The sequence below is a fragment of the Bombus pascuorum genome, chromosome 1, assembly GCF_905332965.1.
Source record: "Bombus pascuorum chromosome 1, iyBomPasc1.1, whole genome shotgun sequence".
Classification (NCBI taxonomy): domain Eukaryota; kingdom Metazoa; phylum Arthropoda; class Insecta; order Hymenoptera; family Apidae; genus Bombus; species Bombus pascuorum.
The window spans coordinates 13,815,774-13,836,050 of record NC_083488.1 but is presented as its reverse complement, the minus strand read 5'-3'; the positions used below and the strand labels follow the sequence as shown (position 1 = coordinate 13,836,050).

The 20,277-nt window shown below is 32.7% G+C and overlaps 2 protein-coding genes across 4 annotated transcripts; both read right to left on the bottom strand.

The window, feature by feature from the left end:
- Positions 1–728: 728 nt before the first annotated feature.
- On the bottom strand, positions 729–16,675 carry LOC132905319 (rootletin). Of its 3 annotated transcripts, none has more exons than XM_060956490.1 (27): positions 16,492–16,675; positions 10,375–10,467; positions 9,344–9,568; positions 9,081–9,283; positions 8,627–9,008; positions 8,421–8,573; positions 8,049–8,351; positions 7,699–7,935; positions 7,491–7,627; positions 7,261–7,421; positions 7,052–7,182; positions 6,631–6,993; positions 6,202–6,561; positions 5,940–6,132; positions 5,520–5,879; positions 5,265–5,450; positions 4,946–5,190; positions 4,670–4,885; positions 4,401–4,602; positions 4,200–4,312; positions 3,952–4,128; positions 3,785–3,892; positions 3,527–3,706; positions 3,244–3,456; positions 2,867–3,172; positions 2,431–2,811; positions 729–2,348 (listed from the first exon to the last, which is right to left on the bottom strand). In XM_060956490.1, the coding sequence occupies exons 1-27, from the start codon at positions 16,498–16,500 to the stop codon at positions 2,067–2,069; spliced, it is 5,919 nt and encodes a 1,972-aa protein (XP_060812473.1). In that variant the 5' UTR covers positions 16,501–16,675; the 3' UTR covers positions 729–2,066. The 3 variants fall into 3 exon arrangements, with proteins under 3 accessions (XP_060812473.1, XP_060812482.1, XP_060812492.1); XM_060956499.1 differs by having other exon boundaries at positions 4,946–5,163; XM_060956509.1 differs by lacking the exons at positions 10,375–10,467; positions 16,492–16,675 and adding an exon at positions 9,662–9,974.
- Positions 16,676–17,656: 981 nt separating this feature from the next.
- On the bottom strand, positions 17,657–18,678 carry LOC132905310 (uncharacterized). The gene is made up of 2 exons (XM_060956480.1): positions 18,305–18,678; positions 17,657–17,960 (listed from the first exon to the last, which is right to left on the bottom strand). The coding sequence occupies exons 1-2, from the start codon at positions 18,443–18,445 to the stop codon at positions 17,742–17,744; spliced, it is 360 nt and encodes a 119-aa protein (XP_060812463.1). The 5' UTR covers positions 18,446–18,678; the 3' UTR covers positions 17,657–17,741.
- Positions 18,679–20,277: the final 1,599 nt, after the last annotated feature.

Here is a 20,277-nt window from a genome sequence, read left to right as displayed (position 1 = left end):
ATTGGTTTATTACGACATATAGTTACTAATAGTAAGATAGGTGACAAATGTAAATAAATACAAAGTAAGTCCCATTTATATGTAATACGATTTTTGTAATTTTTAAATGGCACGAAAATGTAGACCAATAGTATTTGAGTAAAAACTATAAATCTACAAAAGTACAGATTTATATATTTTTAAATTACATTACATTCTAATCATTTTATTTAATTTATGAAATTATAATAAATTTTGGATTATCAGAACAATTTGAATTCATAATATGTAGTATAAACATATGAATTGCAAGTGTGTTGTAAACGTGAGCAAAAATTTTAGTGGATTTTTTAATTACAGCCAATGACGTCACAGTTATATATTTTAAAATGAAAAATGTTTGGCGCGATGCGAAATTTAAATTATAGTCAAAAGTAATTTTCATAATACTGTGATCTTAGATCTTAAAATTTAGAAGTAATAAGGTTGGTGATTCAATAGATAAAATTGACATTTAAATTTTTGTACTTTCTTGTAATCACGTAAATAAAATTTATCAATAATTTAGCATGCACTTACATTTTTCGATATTTTATAGTTACATTATACTTATAGTTATCTTTTTAATACTTATATTAATATTTTCTAATAACATTTGTAACACTAAAAAATTAATATTTATTAATAATTAATACTTCACTTATTTAGTTTTTCAAGTTCTTTAAGGAATAGTATGTAAAAAACTACAATTATTAATTTTTCAATAATTTATTATATATCCATATATATGTATGTACGTATATGTATCTCTACAAAAGTAAACATTAATTAACACATCATATATAGTTACATATATATATAAGAAGAATAATATTATCTTTCATGACTAGCATTATATAAGCTCTTTTTTTTCGATTTGTCAGTCCAGAAATACAAATGTTTTTATTTCAATGTCCTGTTTAAAATTATATTAGATTTGAATGGTAACTTATACTTGTAAAAATGTGTTTCAAAAAGATCATTAAGCATTATAAATTAATAACAGAATGATATTATTCTGTACAATTTAATATAATCCTTTGTTATTTAAATGTAAATGCTAGAATAATAAAATATTCTATTTGTTTCTACATTTTTGTAAAGATGCGATAAATAATGATTTACAAATACTTCAACTTTCTCTGATCTGCAAGAACAGTTCAATTGAATCAGCTGGTTGTATTTCGGCTGGATTAGTTGTCTATATTCTTATAAATAAAGAATAGACACAATCCATTGTTTGCCAACTACGCATGTTATTTTTGGTACTCTTCTTATAACAATATACCATTCTCTACATTCTATGCTGTGTTAAATTTCAATAACTCATCTATCAAACGATCAGAAGCATGTCTCTACAATGCTTTAGTTTGGTGATTCTCTTTGGTCTCGAGACGAGACTAAAGATAGCATTATTCTTGCCATTATAACTTACTTTGAAAGTGCTTTCCATTATACGGATCATAAGCATACACTTACTAATCCGAATATATATTAAAATAACAATATAATATTATAATAAATTAAGAACTAACTTATATGTAAATATTACAATGAAAAGCTAAAGTTGCTGTTATCAATGGACGGATTGGGAATAGGTTACTTGCCGCGAATCTTCATTATAAAATTTTATAATGCATAATAAATATAGCACAGTATAGGAATGATTAAAGAAAAGGGAAAGAACACGTCCAATAATGTTAGTCTATGATATCAGAATAATTTGAAGGCACCTAGAATATTGTACTGCGATAAATATATGTTAGAATTTAAAATATCTAATAAGTTTGTACATAATCAGTTCCAAATTCGTATAAAAAATGTATGTAAAAATTTGCGAAATACTAAAGTATCAAAATGTTATATTAATTACTAGTTCTCAAATAACCTATGATAATGAAGTTTAAGTATTTATGACTAGCATAAGACATGTTAAATTATGTTCCCATATACGGAAGAATTATTAAACATAGTACTTGTCTTGTAAATATCATTGAACATACATTGGCAGTTTCAACATCTGATTCAGTCTGAAACAATATTACACCTTATTTCAGCTGTACTGGTGTGGAAGATCTATCGTAAGATGGTGGTGGAGGTAAAGCTAATGATGGCGGTAAACTGGTAGTACTTGTCAGAGTAGAATCCAATTTCCGAGCTTCATGTTCTAATAACATTGCGTCTAATGATGGATCTTGCGCTACGGTTCTCAAAGAATCGCCTAAGGCCTGCCTTAATTGTTGCATTTCTCGGCCAGCTCTTGAACTTCGTAAGACGTATAATTGTCGACGTTTTATTTCCTGATTAAGTTGTTCCCGCAGTAGTTGTATCTGTTATTTATACATTTATTCATAAATGTATGTAACTATTCATAAACATTACAAATATATAAATATAAACAAAAACGGATACCTGATTTTCTAAACGTAAAACTTGTTGACGGTGACTTTGTTCTCTTGCTTCTAACAATTTCTCAGCCTGTAATTGAGCTGCTCGAAGTCTTTCAACTTCTCCGGTTCTATCTCGACTAAAATCAAATATTGAGTGCGTGTGACTGTAACTTGATTTCATTCTTATAAGCTCCGCTTCCTTCTCTGCAAGTTGTGTTTCTAATCTACGGACTTTCAATCTTAATTCCCTATTTTCTTGCTCGTAATGATCTATATCAAAACTCGTGCCAAGTAATTCCACGTGTGCTTTTTCAGAACGTTCATAGCTTTTGCTACGGCTAGTCGATTTAAATAGTGATAATTGCCGCTCCAAATTACGTTTATCAGTTTCCAATAATTTCATCTAAAACATATAAAGTTAATATCTTTTCATTCTAGTTTCTATTACAAATACTTACTTTATCATTAAGAGCTTCCATTTTTCCTCTCATTTCACTTCTCTCTCTTTGCGCTATTTGTAGCTGTCGTAGCAATTCTTCGTCTTTGTTTGTACTTTCTTCCTGCGGATAAGCAATTATTCTCAGTTGAGATTCTAAGGCACAACGTTGTACTTCATTATTCGCTAATTCATTTTGTAGACGAGTAATTTGATCCGTTAATGTTTGATTTGTATGCTTCAAATCGTTCAAAGATTGTTGCAAAAATTCTATGCGTTCAGATAAAATTCTGCGTTCATTCTCAGCATTTGAAAGTTGTTTTTGTAACTAAAATATAATAAATAATAATATTTATATATAATAATAATTTCTTGTAGACGATTTTATTATACTGATACCTGTTTATTCTTCTCATTAGAAGCCTGTAGGGTAGTTGTTAATTCCATAATATTGTGATGCAATGAATTAATTTCATTTTTTAATTCACTTTCTGCATTGGATGTTTTTTCTAATGTAAGGTTTAATTGTTCTACGGTAGATTTCAACGAAGTACAACGTTCTTCTAAACTCGTTATTGTTCGGTTTTGCGTATCATTTCGTTCTTGTAATTTCTAAAAAATCAATATGGAATAGTACTTCTTGTGTCTTAATGTAAGATTAAGAATTGTATAATTAACATACATGAATGTTTGCATCTTTTTCCTGAAACATCATTTGCAATCTTTGAAGATCACCTTCTAATGACATTCTTTGCAATTCTAATTTTGTAGCACGGGACTCGCTTCTGTTAAGTTCCTCTTGTAGATTACGTTTTTCATTTTCTACTTTGCTCAAAGTTTGTTTCAGTTTGTCTACTTTTTCCTGCAGATTCATTCATTCATTATACAACATTAAACTAGAAATATTTATTTTATACAAAACAGTATTGAATATTCTTACCTCGGACTGTGTTTTTTCTTCAGAATTATTACTAATCATCATTTCAAGATTGACTACCTTTTCGCGCAATTGCTCGCATTCTTCTGTTTTTAGTTGCAAGGAATTTAACTAAAACATATTTGTAAGTGAAAGAACGAAGCTATTAAAATAATATATCTAAAATGTACCTGCATTTCATAGCCACTCTGTTTTTGAGAAAATTTTACTTCTAATGAATTCTTTTCGTCCTGGAGTATTCTTATATTCGTTAATAAAGTGTTTATTTGCATATCTGATCTATTCTGAATCTCTTGAGTTTCTACCAATTGTTTTTTCAAGTTACACAATTCCGTTTTATAATCATCCTAAAATTTAAGTGAATATGTTTTGGAAGTTACAAATTATTGTAATAAACATGTAATCTTCTATTAATTACCCTTTCACGTTCGATTTGAGCTACTTGTTGCATGAGAGATCGTACACCTTTTCTAACAGTTTCAGGATCAACATCAAGTATCACATCTCTAGTAGAATCAATGTGATCTTGAGCTGGATAAGAATGAAAATATATCAATTGTACTTGACATTATTAGTTGATACACTACTAATATATGTATTAATATAAATACATATGTACCTCTTGCTGGGCTCCACCTTCTTGATGGACTCATTAATTTGAAGGGTATGTTAACACTTCCATCCAATTGAATACCTGCAATCCGACGTAATGTCGAAGCCACACTACTTAATTTCTGTTCAACATCTTTCTTCGCCATTTCCAGTTGAGATAATTGGGTATCTAGTGCTCGAACTCGTCCTTCAGAGCCCCCAAGACGTGCCTAGTTAATGCAACGAATTAAATCTTTCATTTCGCTTTTACGAACAAACTTTTTATTGCTATTTTACTTTGAGTTCTTGAATTTGTTGGGAAGCATCAGCTAGACAAACTTCCAAGTTATGCTTTTGGTCCTCGAGTTTTCTTTCACGACATCGACTATCCTCGAGACGAACTACTAGTTCTTGTTCTCTAACTCTCCACCGTTCATTTTCTTCATCTGCACGTGAACGCAGCCTTCCGAGCTCTTGTCTTGTTACTTTCAAGCTATTATCAACATCCATTAGCTGTCCAAAAAATATAGATAAGAACAAATATCTTCTATTTTAAAGTACTTCATATCTTACCTGTTTCTTGACTTGATGTAATTGCAGCTGCAAACGTTCTCTTTCTTCTGTTTCATTAGTTAATCGTGCTTGCAATTCTTTTTCATCATTTTGTGCTTGCGTATTATTCTGATGAGATTTCTGTAACTCATCTTGAGTAAAATGAAGCTGTTTCTGTAATTGTAATATTTCTTTCTCCATATCACGAAGTTGAGCTTGAAGACGAGATCTCTCTGCATCTATATTCAATTTCATATCCTCCAATGCTTTAAAACGCAAATACACAAAATATAAATGAACACGATATAATAAAGAATGATTAGCATTATAATATAAATACCTGAAATTTTTTGGTACGATTCTTCTAACGTTCTACTTTGTTCTCTTTTTTCACTTTCGATACGTTTCACATGTTCGCGTAATTCTTTATTGCTACTGTTATATTTTTCTTTCTCATACGTACAGTCGGCTAATTGCCTCCTAATATCCACTAACTCTTTACGCAATGTTTCGTTAAGATTTTCGGCTATAAATGTATATTCATTATCATAGGAATATTAAACATATCAATCTTAGAAGAAAATATAAAATCTACCATCTTTGAGCTTTCTAATAGTTTCGTGCAATTGATTTTGCAAACTATCAACTTTATCTTCCGTCATGTGTAATTGAACTTGCAACTCTTCAGATTCTCTTTGCGCTGATTCTCGTTCTTTCCAGAGCTCTTCAATTTTTAATTCAAGTTTTATCTTTTCTTCATCAGCTTTTAGTTTAGTCTCGTCCAATTTTGTTTTAAAACGGCTCAATTCATCGCGCAGTTGATTTGTATTATTACGTTCCTGTTCGGCACGCGCTGCTGCTTCCCGTTTCATTCGTTCTACATTGTTCTTTTCTTCTTCCATTTCACGTAGAACAGTCTCCAATTTCTCCATTAATGCTTGCTGATCGTGATGAGCTGTAAACGCAAAACATTTTTTAGCCTTTATTTTTTATGCTTTACATACATATTTACTACCTATAAGAAGAGCTTGTTGTTTATCATTTTCTGCTCTAAGAAGAACTTCCTCATGTTGTTGACACAAATTTTCTATGTGCTGTTGCATTTCATTTATCCTTTGCTGCAATTGATTTATCTCATTATCTTTCTCTCCAGTAAGTTGCAACAGGGATTGTTGAAGTCGTTTCTCTAAGTTTATTTTTATTTGTTCCTGGAAATTAATTCAATTAATTTATTTGTATACGGATTGTCGCAGTTTAAATGTCAATAAATATTATACTTTTTCTTCATTTAGTTTTTTTATATTATCTTCACTATGTTTTTTCACGTTGGAGATAATTTGTTGAAATTCAGCTTCTTGATCGCCGCTTTGTTGCGTTAGAGTTTGCTTTATTTCATGTGTTCGTTTCTCACTACTCTCGAGTTCCTTCATTAATCGTTCTACTTGTCCTTTTAAGCTTTCCTGTTTTATTAACAACTCTTTCTGTTCCTTTTCTAATTGTGTCTTCTTCACATGCATATTTTCTAAATTAGTTTGTGTATCAAATAAGACGCCTTCTAACGTTTCCTTTTCACTGCGCATTGATGCAAGTTGTTCCTGTAGTCGTTGTACTTCTTTTTCATTGGTTTCTAAGAGTACCTATACAACCAAAAATAATTGTAGTTTAGCGAAGTAAACGAATTTTAAATAATTATTTGTAATATTCACCTGTTTCTCTTCATTATCTTTTACGAGATCTTCTAAATTTCGATTTATTCTTCCATTCATTTCGTTTGCTTGTTCTAATCTTTGTCTGACTCTCATTAATTCTTCATTTAATGTTTCTTTCTTTCGTGCCAAAACTGACAACTGATTACTTAAATCTCCACGCTCACGGGTAACATGTGCTACTTCTATTTCAATCTTCTCCTTCTCGATTTCCAAAAATTTTACTTTTTCATTCGAAGTTGCTTTCTCTGACTCCAAATCGAGCCTGGTTTGTTCTGCTTGAAGTAATTCTTTTCTTAAGGAACCCAAATCACTTTGCTGATCAGTGCATTGACTTGCTAATTTGTTTTTTTCTTCTGTTATCTAAATTTAATATATAATTCTTAGTAATAAACATTGACAATATTTCGTAAAATATTACCTTTTTTAATTCTTCTTGTAATCGTTGTTTCTCTTGTTCATGATTGCTGCAGACTGTTTCTAATTTCATTAAAACTTCTTGTAAGTCTGATTTTTCTAATAGTACACGTTCCAATTCTAGTTCCAAATCACCTAAATGACAATAGATACAGATAAATCTGTATTAAATAAATATATTATAAAACAAAAGCATTGTTTATAAGAAATTACCTTTGCTTTTTTCAATTTGTGAAATTAATCCATCTGTTTCTAATTTTTGTTGTTCTAACATATCTTTTGCGAGATATGCTTTACTCAATTCTTCCCGTAAAGTTAGCAGTTCCTCTCTCATTTTACTGCATCTGTCTTCTTCTGAACGTAGATTTAGTTCTCTAGCAATTTAATTTTTAAATAACTCAGTTGATAGCAAATAAAGACGAAAGAATGCTTATTTAACATACCTTAATTCTACATCTTTAGATAGTCTACTGAGCTCACTTTGAAGATACAATTTTTCATCTTCCAAGTTATCACAAAGCTTTTGTAATTTGTTGTTAGCTTTCTGTAATTTTTCGCAATCGCTATTTAAATTTTCCATCTAAAAATAAATGTTTTGCATTAACGTGAACAATAAAACGCATGTATTTATAGAAAAAAAATATACCATACCATGCTGTTAATTTCTACTCTGCTTTTGTCAAGTGCATTTTTTTCTATCCTTACAGTATCAAGCCCTTTTTGTAACATGTCTTTTTCTTGATTAAGTTGTGAGCAGTGTGACCGAATTGTATCCAATTCAATAATTAGTTCCTCTGCTCTCTTCTCTAAAGTTTTAACATTCTCTTCTGCGTTTTCGAATTGTTTTCGAGAAGATTGTAACTGTTCTTTATTGGTTTGCAATTTTACCTAATGTAATAGATTATTGAAATATATTGTTATATAAATAAGAGAATATTTTATAAGCTGTGAATTCTGTATTTTTACACTTTACTGAAACATAGAATATAAAATCTTCACACCTGAAGCTCGTGTATGGTCAATTGATATTTATGTAGAGCTGCTTGTACAGCACTGATAGTACTTTCAGCAAAGGCTGGAATGGTGTTGCTTCTTGTACCTCTTTTTGGTGATTTTTGGGGGATTGGTCCAGTAGGTGACAAATGAAGATGAGGAGGTGCTTGAGTAGATTCAATTTCGCGAGTTTCTGCATCTTGGATTACAGCATGTGCTATGTCCCTCAATGCAGATTGTAAAATTTCTATATCATCTTGTAAACGTGAATTACGATGTACTTCTGCTTCGGCCTCTCCACATCTTTCTTCCTAAAAATAAAATATAATTATTATAACTATTTTATATAACAACTATATTGTTTTAATTTCGATAATTACCAAATTATGAACATCACGAATAAGTTGATTGATCTTTTCCTCTTTTATATGAATTTTATTCTGAGCTACGTCATATTGTTGTTTGAGTGTTGTTAATTCTGTTTTCAAATCAGTTGTTACCTGTTCCTGTGCTTGTTGAACTTGCTGAGATATCTAAAATATGATGAAATTAAAACAAATATTAAAACTTATTCACATATATGTACCATTGGCTGCATAGCTGCTTGCATTCTTATAGCGAATCCTGTATTATTACAAGCCGATGAGACATCGTTAAACGTAGAAATAACGCTATTCTTCATTTTTAATAAGTCTCTTTCCGTACTAGACTTTATCTCTGCAAATAATCGTTTTACAGAAACAACATCACGCCAAAGATTTAATAATCTATTATGTTCTGAAGTATAATATTCATTAAAAGCTTGTTCTTCTTCTCTCCATTCCTCTTCCTTGATAGCCAATTCTTCTCTTAAAATATCCCAATCATTACTTAATTTCTGTAAATCATTTGTGAGTGCTTCATTTGTTTGATGAGATTCTTCTAACTGATCTTTCAAAGTTGTATTTAATTGCAACAGTTTTTCACATCTAAACAAAGGACTAGTATTTTAATATTTACTTTGATATGTTTTTTCTATCTGTAAAGAAAAAGGATGATACCTTTTACGTTCTTCTGCCAGTTTTTTTAAAGCAGTGTCTAAATCATGAACCTGCTCCTCACGTATTTCCCTTAGTGTTTGATAAGCTGCATCTAAAACAGAAGTTGTTGGAGATGCAGAACTCGCAGCCTTATTAGAATCATATACAGCAGATTCTGCCATTTGACTTTCTAATTCAGAACATTTTTGTTTGTATTGCAATACCTAAAAATATGAAATATTAATATATGCTGCAAAATTCACTGTAAATTCAAAAAGACCTACTTTGGCTTGTAAGCGGGAAACAAGAGCAGCCTGATGTTGTTGTGCTTGTCTGTATGTATCCAGACGTCTTTTGTAATGAGCTGCTTCTTCTTCAAGACGATGTCGTAATTCATAATTCTGTCTAACTAATGCATCTGGTGAAAGATCTTCTTCACTTAAACGATCTCCAGCACCACTTATTGTGCTACCTGCGGAATCCATTTTACCACCTGTGCTTTTTTCTACCTATGAAATATTTATATTTATAAATGGACATAATATCTTATACTTGATAACTTAGGAAACAAAAATTTAATAAAACTTTTCCTACATCAATACCTTAATAAATTCTTAAAAATTCTCGTGTTATATTATTTGATTTACAAATTATAATCACATCATAAATTTGTTGTCTCATTCTTATATAATTACAGATACTATATACAATATTTGAGAACCATTTTTTATTTATTAATGTAAATGTTATTTATTTTTACCATACATATTATATATTCAGTTTTGTTTTCCTATTTTTATTATTAAAATGTTGCATGAATTTTTAATAAACCATAAAATGCATTCATCATCATTTAGTTAAGGTTAGGTTTCTGTTTCTGTTTACTGTTGCTTAGTAAGTGAAGTATGTACATACATTTGTAAGAAGACCTAGGTATAGAATTATAGAATACTGGGTGCATGCGATGTTTGTCCGTCCGTTTATTTGAATTACTTATGCTTATAGCACCACGTATAATAAAATTAAAAATTACTGTATAATTAAATTAAATATAAGATAGTTAACAAGAATAAATAAATGTTAAGTAGTCAATAGAAAACTTTTGAAATAAATCCAATGTCCTTTGTATTTAATTATCAACTATAGAATACTTCTTAAATATTCATTTAAGAAATAAAAGCTACATAAATATGTTTTGTCGTAATATATTTATTTTTAAATCCAGAGATTTCCCCAATTAATGTTTTATTTTCGTTGTACTAGCGCATATTAAATAATAGTAGAAATAATTTAATAACATAATCAAGACTTATACCTCTTTCGTTTTATTAGGGCCTCTGAGAAACGGTGGTCGCCGCCTCTCCATCTGTCCCCTCGTTGATAATTGTGAAATTCCTTTAGACAATGGCTAGAACAATATTTTTACACTTGCAATAATCTCATCATTAATCCTCCTACTAATTCCTAATTCTACTCCTATACCTACTCCTACTTCCTATTCCTAATTTTTCACGATAAATGTTTACAAAACTTATATATTCATCATACTGCATAACGCATTAATGCATATTAATAAAGTAAAGCAAAGCAATTTCTATGCATTATCATTGATATAATATTCTTTCAGAAAATTATTGCTTACGTTAGTACGATAGGAAGAAAGGAAGGAAAAATAAAAGAAAAACGATCAGAAGATGATCTTCATAATGTCCGATTATATAGTACCCATGTCAATGTAATTACTGTTATACTAGATCAGCTTAATTTTCTTATAGAAGCAATGAACAAGGCTATTTAAAAAATATTGTTATCGAAATGAGGACAAATATATTTACTATGGAATTTTCTTTCTCCTTTTTAATGATTTCATTAAAATTGGTTCAATTTACACGAGAGACAAAAGTTATAATCTGGGAAAGGTTTAAAAATTCCAAAGAATTGCGAGCCTCTTAATTGCTCTAGGAATCGGTAGAGAAATCGCTCATAGTTATACTTCTTGATTTTCTTCTTTTGTTAGAGCTTTGTCGTATCCGGTATCTGCGAGAATGGAAGTAGAAGAAGCACGACCCTCTGCCAGGCACCGAATGGCACCAATCGATATGTATATGGCCAAACTGGCTCCTCGTGAGGATATCACCCTCTGAATACGCTGTTCCAACTTTTCTACGACTTCGTATACACGATTTTCTATCGGAGGAGCATTTCGGCCGATCGAGATATAAAATCAGAAATTCGGCGATTGATCGAAATTGATCGAAAGCTAAAACATATCTTTAAGGGTAGAAGAATCAGTTTGAGTTAAACCAGTATTTTTTATCTTAATTGGCAAGATACTTTATAGTAATATCGTTTTATTCTCATGAAACTTTGTACGTCTTTGTAAATGTTTCGCAACTTAGTGCGTTTTAGTTTGACGCAACATACAATTAAACGAGCTAGTGTTCATTTTCAAAAAATAGCATCTTATAATTAGGCAAAAGACAAGAAACCAGTGGTGGTTTAGTATGATCAATTCTGCGCGCAAATCAGCCGGAGAAGTTCAACGTACGAGTTGCATGCAGCATGGGAAGCCATGGTTTAAGCAACCCCTCCTGAGAATCTCGCAGCTGTACTAATAATCAAGACAAGATAAACCACGTCGGGTACATTCGATGTTCCGCGTCGATAGTAATAACAATTAGCTCGTGTTCGCGCGGTGAACAATGAGCTTAAAAGTTTTTGAAACCCGATAATTTACAACTCTCGTTTGATCACGTGTCCTGACTCGAAGCGGTATCCAGTTTGAAACTTGGGACAATTACTCGTGGTAATGGCACGATATCAGGAAACACAGGGCGACGAGATTTACCGAAGTTTATTTAACCGATTTATTTTAAATAAATTCCAATTTTTCTGTTGGTTCGCCGCGGTACCAAAGTTCCCAGTTATCAAAATTAAATACGTCTACATAGTAGTTTATTTAATTTAGTTTAATTTAATTTATTTATTTAAGATTAACGTGAAGAGTCCACTGATACAGTCGTTATAATGAGATTAATAAAAAACAGAAGAAATACACGAAAATAACTAATAGCAGAATAAAGAAAGTACAAGAACAAAATAGTAATAATAATGATGATCATATAAAAATAAGAAAAGAATAGTAAATTTATAATAATACAAACTAATTAATAGCAAAGATAACAATTACAATAAAACAAATTATGATATAATAATAAATTGAAAGAAAGCAGAAAAATGCATAAGTAGGTTAATGGTAGAACAAAGTACAACAAGCGAAATAACAGTAATAGCGTTTATAAATGATACAATCAAATAATTTGATTCATAGAAAGAGAGCGTCCGATTGGATTTAAAAAGTTCTTACGATTTAATTACTTTAATTCTTATTACGTATCTAGAATCTATTAAAAGTTTTATCGAAGAAGGGCTGCTTAGAAAAATGATAACAATAAATGATAATGAAGAATAGTTTAGCTTCGGTGCTAAGTAGATACGAGGTATAGAGATCAGAGGTATAATGCTTATCACCATTTCCCACATTTGTACCTGTCTATACAATGAAATTGTATCATTGTTGTTAAAATAATCCTCCAGAGGAATTACACGGTGGCGCATAAATTCAAGCGATCACGATAAATTGTCAAATCAGTAATCTGTGTGTGATCATGGAGTTTGAACCGTGTCAAAGAGACGAAGGAAACGAGTAAACCGGATTAAACCGCACGTTTGCATATCTGAACAAGTTTTTACAGACGGCGGTTCCGTGGGTCATCGAGATTTCACCTCTTCCATCGTATTTCTCCTTTTTCTCACATTATCCCGTCGGTGATAACCGCGCTCAGATATTATGTGCATAGCCTTCCGCTGCTTTTCTATGATGGGATAGTTTTACCGCTTTCCTTCTTCGTCTTTCTCCCTTTCCTCTTTATTGACTTTTTCTTTCGATGTTGCATATGCTAAACGAAGTCGAGAAGTTTCTACGATTTTGAATTATCTTCGACTTTGCTTTTATTTGTACCCGGCATCTATAATGAGATAATGGCGAATATCAAACAGCGAAAGAAAAAGTGAATTGTCGGAAAGGCATTTCGGTCAGGAAGGTAATTGAAGAGATAGGAAGGCTTTTTTCAACTTTATCGCCTGATTGCTGGTGCACGCCTCGAACCATTCGATTCATTCTTTTCCAGAAATTTCTACCCCGTTGTCTTTTCTTCTTTGTTAAACAATGAATTATTAACTGGTCGTGTGGTTTTCACAAGAAACATTGGTCGGCAATTGTATTTTTGTTTATGATGCAACTTCGAAGAAGAAAGAAGGGGAATATGCATCTTGAATTCGTGGCTAATATTATACGTGAATAATTTTGACACTTGATCATACTTTAAGAAATAAATTTTGGTCGACTAAAATACGATTAGATATATATTATCAAAAAATCACTAACTACATGTGAAAAATATTACGGAGTATTAGCGCAGCTAAAAATTTCTTCGAATGATATCAAAGCATATCGTTACCGATAAGTGCATCGAATAAGCATAGCGTGAGAGAATCCGGGCTCATTACACGAGAATTCACGGTCACATAGTTTCACAAAGGGACGCCTATGTTCGTCCTTGACCATGTGAAAATTAACTTCGATTACATTCTTTGAATACCGAATCGATTTATAGCTCATTACACCGATGCTGTCGAAACTTCGTGGGTAGATGAAGCGCTTTTTTTAATTGACTTGATTAGCCAAAATCAAAACAGTGAGTTGGTTGATTATGAGTTGGTTGGTGAATTGGTTTAATTTTGGTAGTCCAATATCCGGGTTTTAATCTAGACATCTTAATAGAAATTTGCCAAATATTTTGCTTGATACAAAGTCTTATTATGGAAACGCTATAAATATGTTAAAATAAATAAATGAACCAATTGATAACTTAATTAAACGATTCCTTATAACCGCAATCTAGAACTTGTATGACCTTAATAGTTCTGATTATCCAATCACACTTACGCATCACGTGCGTAGATGATGTCTTGATGATTATCCAAGAGTAATGCAATTATATATTACTTAATCGCTGTATCCATAGAGTGGAATTTAACAAAATCATGTAAAAGCCAACATGGTTACGTTATAAACGCAAACTCCAAGATAAAAAAACGGTAATCTACAGCTACAGCTTAAAGAGAGAAATAAAAATGATATTAAATCGTTTGTTAATCGTAGCAACGGCCAATGTACAATTAGATATTAGATTTTATACGCAAATTCATATTTGGACTCGGCTATCAAAGGCGCCTGAATATTTCCAATAAAGATTTTATTGTTCGGACGGTTTCATCATTCCAAAGATCGAAGATTGCGCTTTCTTTTATTGGCCTATCACGGCTTCGTTACAGATCATTGAAGAAACAAGCACGTTATATTTATAACACGACGTCGTGTAAAATTAATAACTGCTGTATCGAGAACTCGTTAACTAATAAGGACAGCGAGACGTGACGATGCGAACGTCTTACAGAGCCCGGGGAAATTACCACGGTCAATGTTCATCGTTCGTCCGGTTCACGTGTTAAGTGATACGATTCACGCAATATGGTGAAGCGATTGTGAGACTTAAACAAAAAATATGATTTCACTATACGTGATTAATCGTGTGCAAATTAATTACATATCTTCTTTCGACCTTTTTTTCTCCTTTGCTACTTTTTTTACTTGTCTTATTTCTTGCTCGCATTTGAAATAGAGTAGTAGTGGAGAAACACGAAAACGCATAAAATTGTCGAGTTAAGAATGGCGATAAGTTATTGATACAAATATCTATACGCGATATGTAACAATTTTTATTTGATAATTTGCTTTCGCGTTCATTTTAATAATTTTAATTTTAAAAGTAGAAACACTTTATGACAAAGAAAGCGTGTATAATGATTACTTTAAGCAACTTATCGACCAGTTTTAAAGGCGACATACGTACATGCAGTTAAATGCGTGGAGAATGCGTACTTTTCGCGTACTATATTTGATTGATGGAAAACAGATTTATAACACGTGATACATCTTATTGTACATCTATATCATGACCTTATGCAATTTTGTGTATATTGTTTTTCTACTTATTTATACTGATATTCACGCAAAATAATTCACACAAACGAAAAGGCTATCTGTAACTGCAAATCTATCTGTAAAGGGAGCAGGAGTGCGGCTTTAAGAAACGCGCGACAGATCCCGATAAGCCAGCAAGCACGTGGTAAACCGGCTTGAGTGGGGTTCTATGACACGTGACAGAATCAACCCCAACCATGAAGTTCAGCCAAATTACCTACTACATCTGAACGCGTGTCACCCCATAACCAATGCGTCACACATCTATGAAACTGGCCACTGGTCACCCTATCGCTACCATCATTAATTATTATTTATTTATATCCGTATGCAAACCGGAAATAAGATTTTTAACCGCATCATGCTAAAATCAATAAGACTTAAGAACCTCGACAAACATGTATAAGTATATTCATGTTTTAATGAAAACCGAAAGTCATTAGACAAAAAACATTCCATTTTTTCGCAATGAAACGTACAAATTAAGAAGATTAGAATATTTGTAAATTTTAGTACATTCGGTGTAGTAATTGCTACGTACTGACTAGATTAGTAATCTTAGGTACTTAATGATAGACAATTATAGGTCGGAGATCATTATCCGTAAAACGATGGAAACCCGAGAGTGGCGGTGTCGAGTTCATTTACTCGATTTTCCATTGCCCGGTACACCGGGTTTTAGTTAATGGAAGAAGTCAATCAATCCTAACTATTACGAAACTAGTGAACCAGTAGCGCTAATTATCTCATTTCTCCGCGTCGAGTTTATTGCACCTGGATATCACGTACGATCGAAGAATTTGTTGATTAATCGCGTGGCAAACGCCATCAACTCTGCTCTTCAGAATTAATTTCAGTTTGTGCAACGTGACAAGACTTTAATACTAACGAGCCGAAACGAAAGATCTAACTTTCCGTCTGTGATAATATGAATTACAAACGTTTAGTTTCATTTTTTCAAAGTAATAAATTTGATCGTACATACGTTTTATCGACAATTAGAAACTAAATATGGTACATTTCGTAAGGAAATTAGATAATCAATTACAAAAAAGTAAAAAACTTCGTAAACAACTATCTCATTTGATTTTAAATATCAATTATAAGCAAGCGAATCGAATGAATATCGATACTCGATTAATCATAGTGGAAATTGCAGGTCTGTTATCACTCGACAAATAATTGTACACTAATCAGATAATTCGCCAATAAATCACCAAACTTTGGCGAACAAAACAACGTGTAAAGATCTGCGTGGACAAGTGGCATATACATATATAGCGAAATGAAATTACAATCGCGATTATTTTCTTCGCCACAACTCACCCGTGACATCTCGAGCGGTTTGTCGTAGCAAAAAGACGTCTGGTATCAGCGATAACTAAAATGAGAGTGTGAAGGTTGATATCGGAGGATGGTTGGCGGCGATATAGTTTCTTCAGGGCCTTTTAACGCTCGAGGAAGTTCGATTACGCGTTCGACGCGGGCAAACGGCTGGCTATTACTGAAGCGCCCCCGAAGTCGACCTCGACGTCGACCTCGACGCCGACATCGGTAACAGCGCGACGTCGGCGTCGGCGTCGTGATGCTCCACCACCCGATCTCGATCGCGTGCTTAACCGTGCCCACGCGAGCTCTTTGATTCTAGCTCGATCCACCAGAGACCAGGGATAGTTATTCGCATCGAATACCGTTATTTCGCTAGCACCGTAAACCTAGTTTCACCGATTAACCACGCCAGTTAACGGCTCTCGTGATAACATTTGCCATGTACCTATATCACGTAATTTACGAGAGTCGAACTTTCAAGCTATTGAGAAATGTCTCATCGTATCGCGGTTTATTGTGTTGTACATATTTATGATAATACAAATCTCTTGATCACTTTCTATAGATTTTGTTCATAATTTGTGGATAGCGTGATTAGCATATCTATGAAAATGAAGAAGTCAGCAGAAGTAGACTCATACACGTATATTATTTCCGTTTATGTAGGTTTATGTAGGTTTATGTAGGTATATTGTAGTCATCGAAAGTAGAATTGTGTTAGATTAAAAAATTCTCGGCTTAAGTCAGATATCTTGTTTCACCTGTAGAGTATAATGTAATAGAATCCACAAACAAATGTCTTCCTTGCAATTACTCGGTAAAGCAGGGAGTTCCGCATTATTTCGTGCACGCAGGGAAAAATATTTCTGCCGATTCATTAATCGTTCAACTTGTCGTCGGAGGAAATCTGTGGCTGGTACCCTTAACATAATGGTTTCTCGATCTTCGTATACCTTTGTGGAAAACTTTTATTTGAGCCAATCATTTCAGTCACGACATTTAAGCTTTACGAAATAAACCGCGGCGACTCGGAGATTTACGATTAACCACTGTCATCGAACCGGAAGCAACTATTCGAGACAGTTATTGTTTTCTCAGAACAAATTATCTATATTTTACGGTAATAATAGTGCGACAGAAGACTTTAAAAAATAATAATAAATTTAACGGGAACAAAATTTTATTAAATTTTTACAGTCACAAATACCATCAACAATACAATCATAGAGGATTATTGTTACAAAAAATTATAATAAATTAATGTTATTTGTTCGGTGTGGTTTTCCATAAACGTAGACTCGGTAATGAAATCCTCGGGAGTGTTTCGACCTGAACTTAATTTTAATGAAATTATATCCTATCCCACCGGATGTCACCCACATAGCTCCGTTGTTCTCGTCAGATAGGGAATCTACTCCTATACATGTGATCGTCACATCGGCTGGTCCATATTCTGCTTCCACTTCCTGTAGGCGAATAATGCAAATCACTATTAAAAGTCTCCTTTTATATCTTTAAGACTGTTTATATCTTTTTGTTTACGTCCATTTTAATTTCTTAAATCTGTTTAAACATGAAACTTATCGGGGAGAAGATAATGATAAAATAATGAAGCAATGAAATAGCGCGAAAGGGCACGCGAAATGTCACTGGTAATAATCACGAAACGTAAATTAAAAATAATACCATTTGATACAATTTCAGTAAAGGATCAGTTTCTCTCAATTTGAACTTTGACAAGCGTCAATGATGCTCGTGTGTCATAGATGTCTGGTCATCGACATCACCTTGAATTATATGTAGTACGTACTTGATATGCACCGATTCTGTACGATCTTCTGACGTCGTAGTCCCAGATAAGTTGCTCGTCTGTCCTTCGTTGACACTGCTCGTTTCTATAGGCGACAACGACCAGTAGATTGAACAAGAGAAAAAACACGACAGATCTCATCCTCTCGTTACGAGATTTGGTCAATTACAACTGGATAGATAATGATCAATTAAAAAAACACCGCTTGACTAATGAAACACGGCAATTGTGTTGTCAATTGTTTGATTTAAACATCAACAACAGATGGAAAATACAATTTATTATCGAACAGACCAATGCTGCGTATAGAACTAACAACCGGACTGTATTAATAGCCGACCATCGATACACCGAAAGTTCCCCCTTCTGGTTACGATATGTATTTACTCTCGTTGCACTCTGCCGGACGCTTCTTCGCAGAGATTAGATTACAACGGTGGTATCTTACATCGTTTTACTCGCTTCTGTTATTTCGACTAACTCCATCGTCCGGTTTCTACCAACGTGATTCAATTACGATTCAGTGCGCACCTTCGATGATATCAGTAATTATACCAACTTTTTATTTGCTTTCTCAAAGTAATTTAGTCTTTTTCTAACAGGCGTTGCAAGAAAAAATTGAAAAAAAAAAAAGACTAAAGTGCATCTGTTGGAAGGTATACCCATGTTTACATTAGCATGAAAATCGAACCACCGCGAGTCCGTGCGCTTTAAGTAGTATAATCTTGTAATAGCCAGACGTTACAGTGAGCTTCACGTTGCTTTAAGAATAACGCGGAAACTTTGACACTTATTTAAAACATGTTGAATATGTAGGCTCTCTTAAATAATTTTTAACCTTCGATGAGGACCAATACATTTAGACTGATTATTATTGATTTGGTTGATCGTGTATTGTATTGCTAAAGAAAATTCATAGAAATTGTGAGTTATTTTATTATTGAAATTCTTTCTGCAAACAATTAAAAAACAGACAATGCAAATTTTAACAAAATGTGTGTATCAAAAGATATCGCTGAAATAAAGGATCGTTCTCGCATAAGAAGCGTATCGATGCGTTAAACATTCTTGCCACTAGGAAATTAGCGGTAAGGTGTAAGTTGTAGCAGTAAACGGACCATTGGTATACGAGTCAGGTGAATCTGTTCTCACAGTGCGGTACCTGGAACCATGTGGTACGCATTACCTAAGAAAATGACTTTCCTTATTCCTAGTCAAATCAAGCTAAGAGCTTTCAAGCTTCCTTTTACCATACCTTTCACCTGTAACGCGGCCACAAACAAACACTTCGAAACAGATTTTGATGGAAAAAACGTGAGAATAGTTGTTAGACTGAACAATTATTAAACGACTCTGAAGTCTGTTTTCGCAGTCCAATACCTTTTATTACTTTCCTACTTTTTCGAAATCGAGAGTTAACGTATACAATACTAAATATGTCGAACAATCGTAAACAAAAAATAATCAAAGTCGTTAATTCTGAGAAATCAAAATCGTATGACGAATTCGTACAAGATATTATACAGGCAATCGTGTACATACTTGATAAATCGGTGATTTTACTGTTGAAACGAAAGAGAGAGAATCATGATAATCGTAAGCCTGTCCTCGGATAACAGGGGTCGACGGCAAAACAAAAATTGGACAACTTGCTTAAAAAATAAGCCATTACGAATCATCACATTTCCTTCATGAAATCAGATTAAATGAGACGCTTCTGAACTCGGCTTGGTGACAGTTCGATCTGTCTATTCAGGATATTTAATATCTGAAAATTATTTTGGGAATGAGAAGTGCTCTGTTTCGTTTTTCTGGAAAAAATATACGTATTTTATATGGTTTTTTATGTTCTTCGCAAGCTTTCTATTAAATCTTTCCTCTGAATGCCGATCAACTGTTGAGTTCATCGCATGTGTAAGATGCAATTAAAGTCCACATCAATTTTGACATATGAGCAATTTCTGTTGTATGCT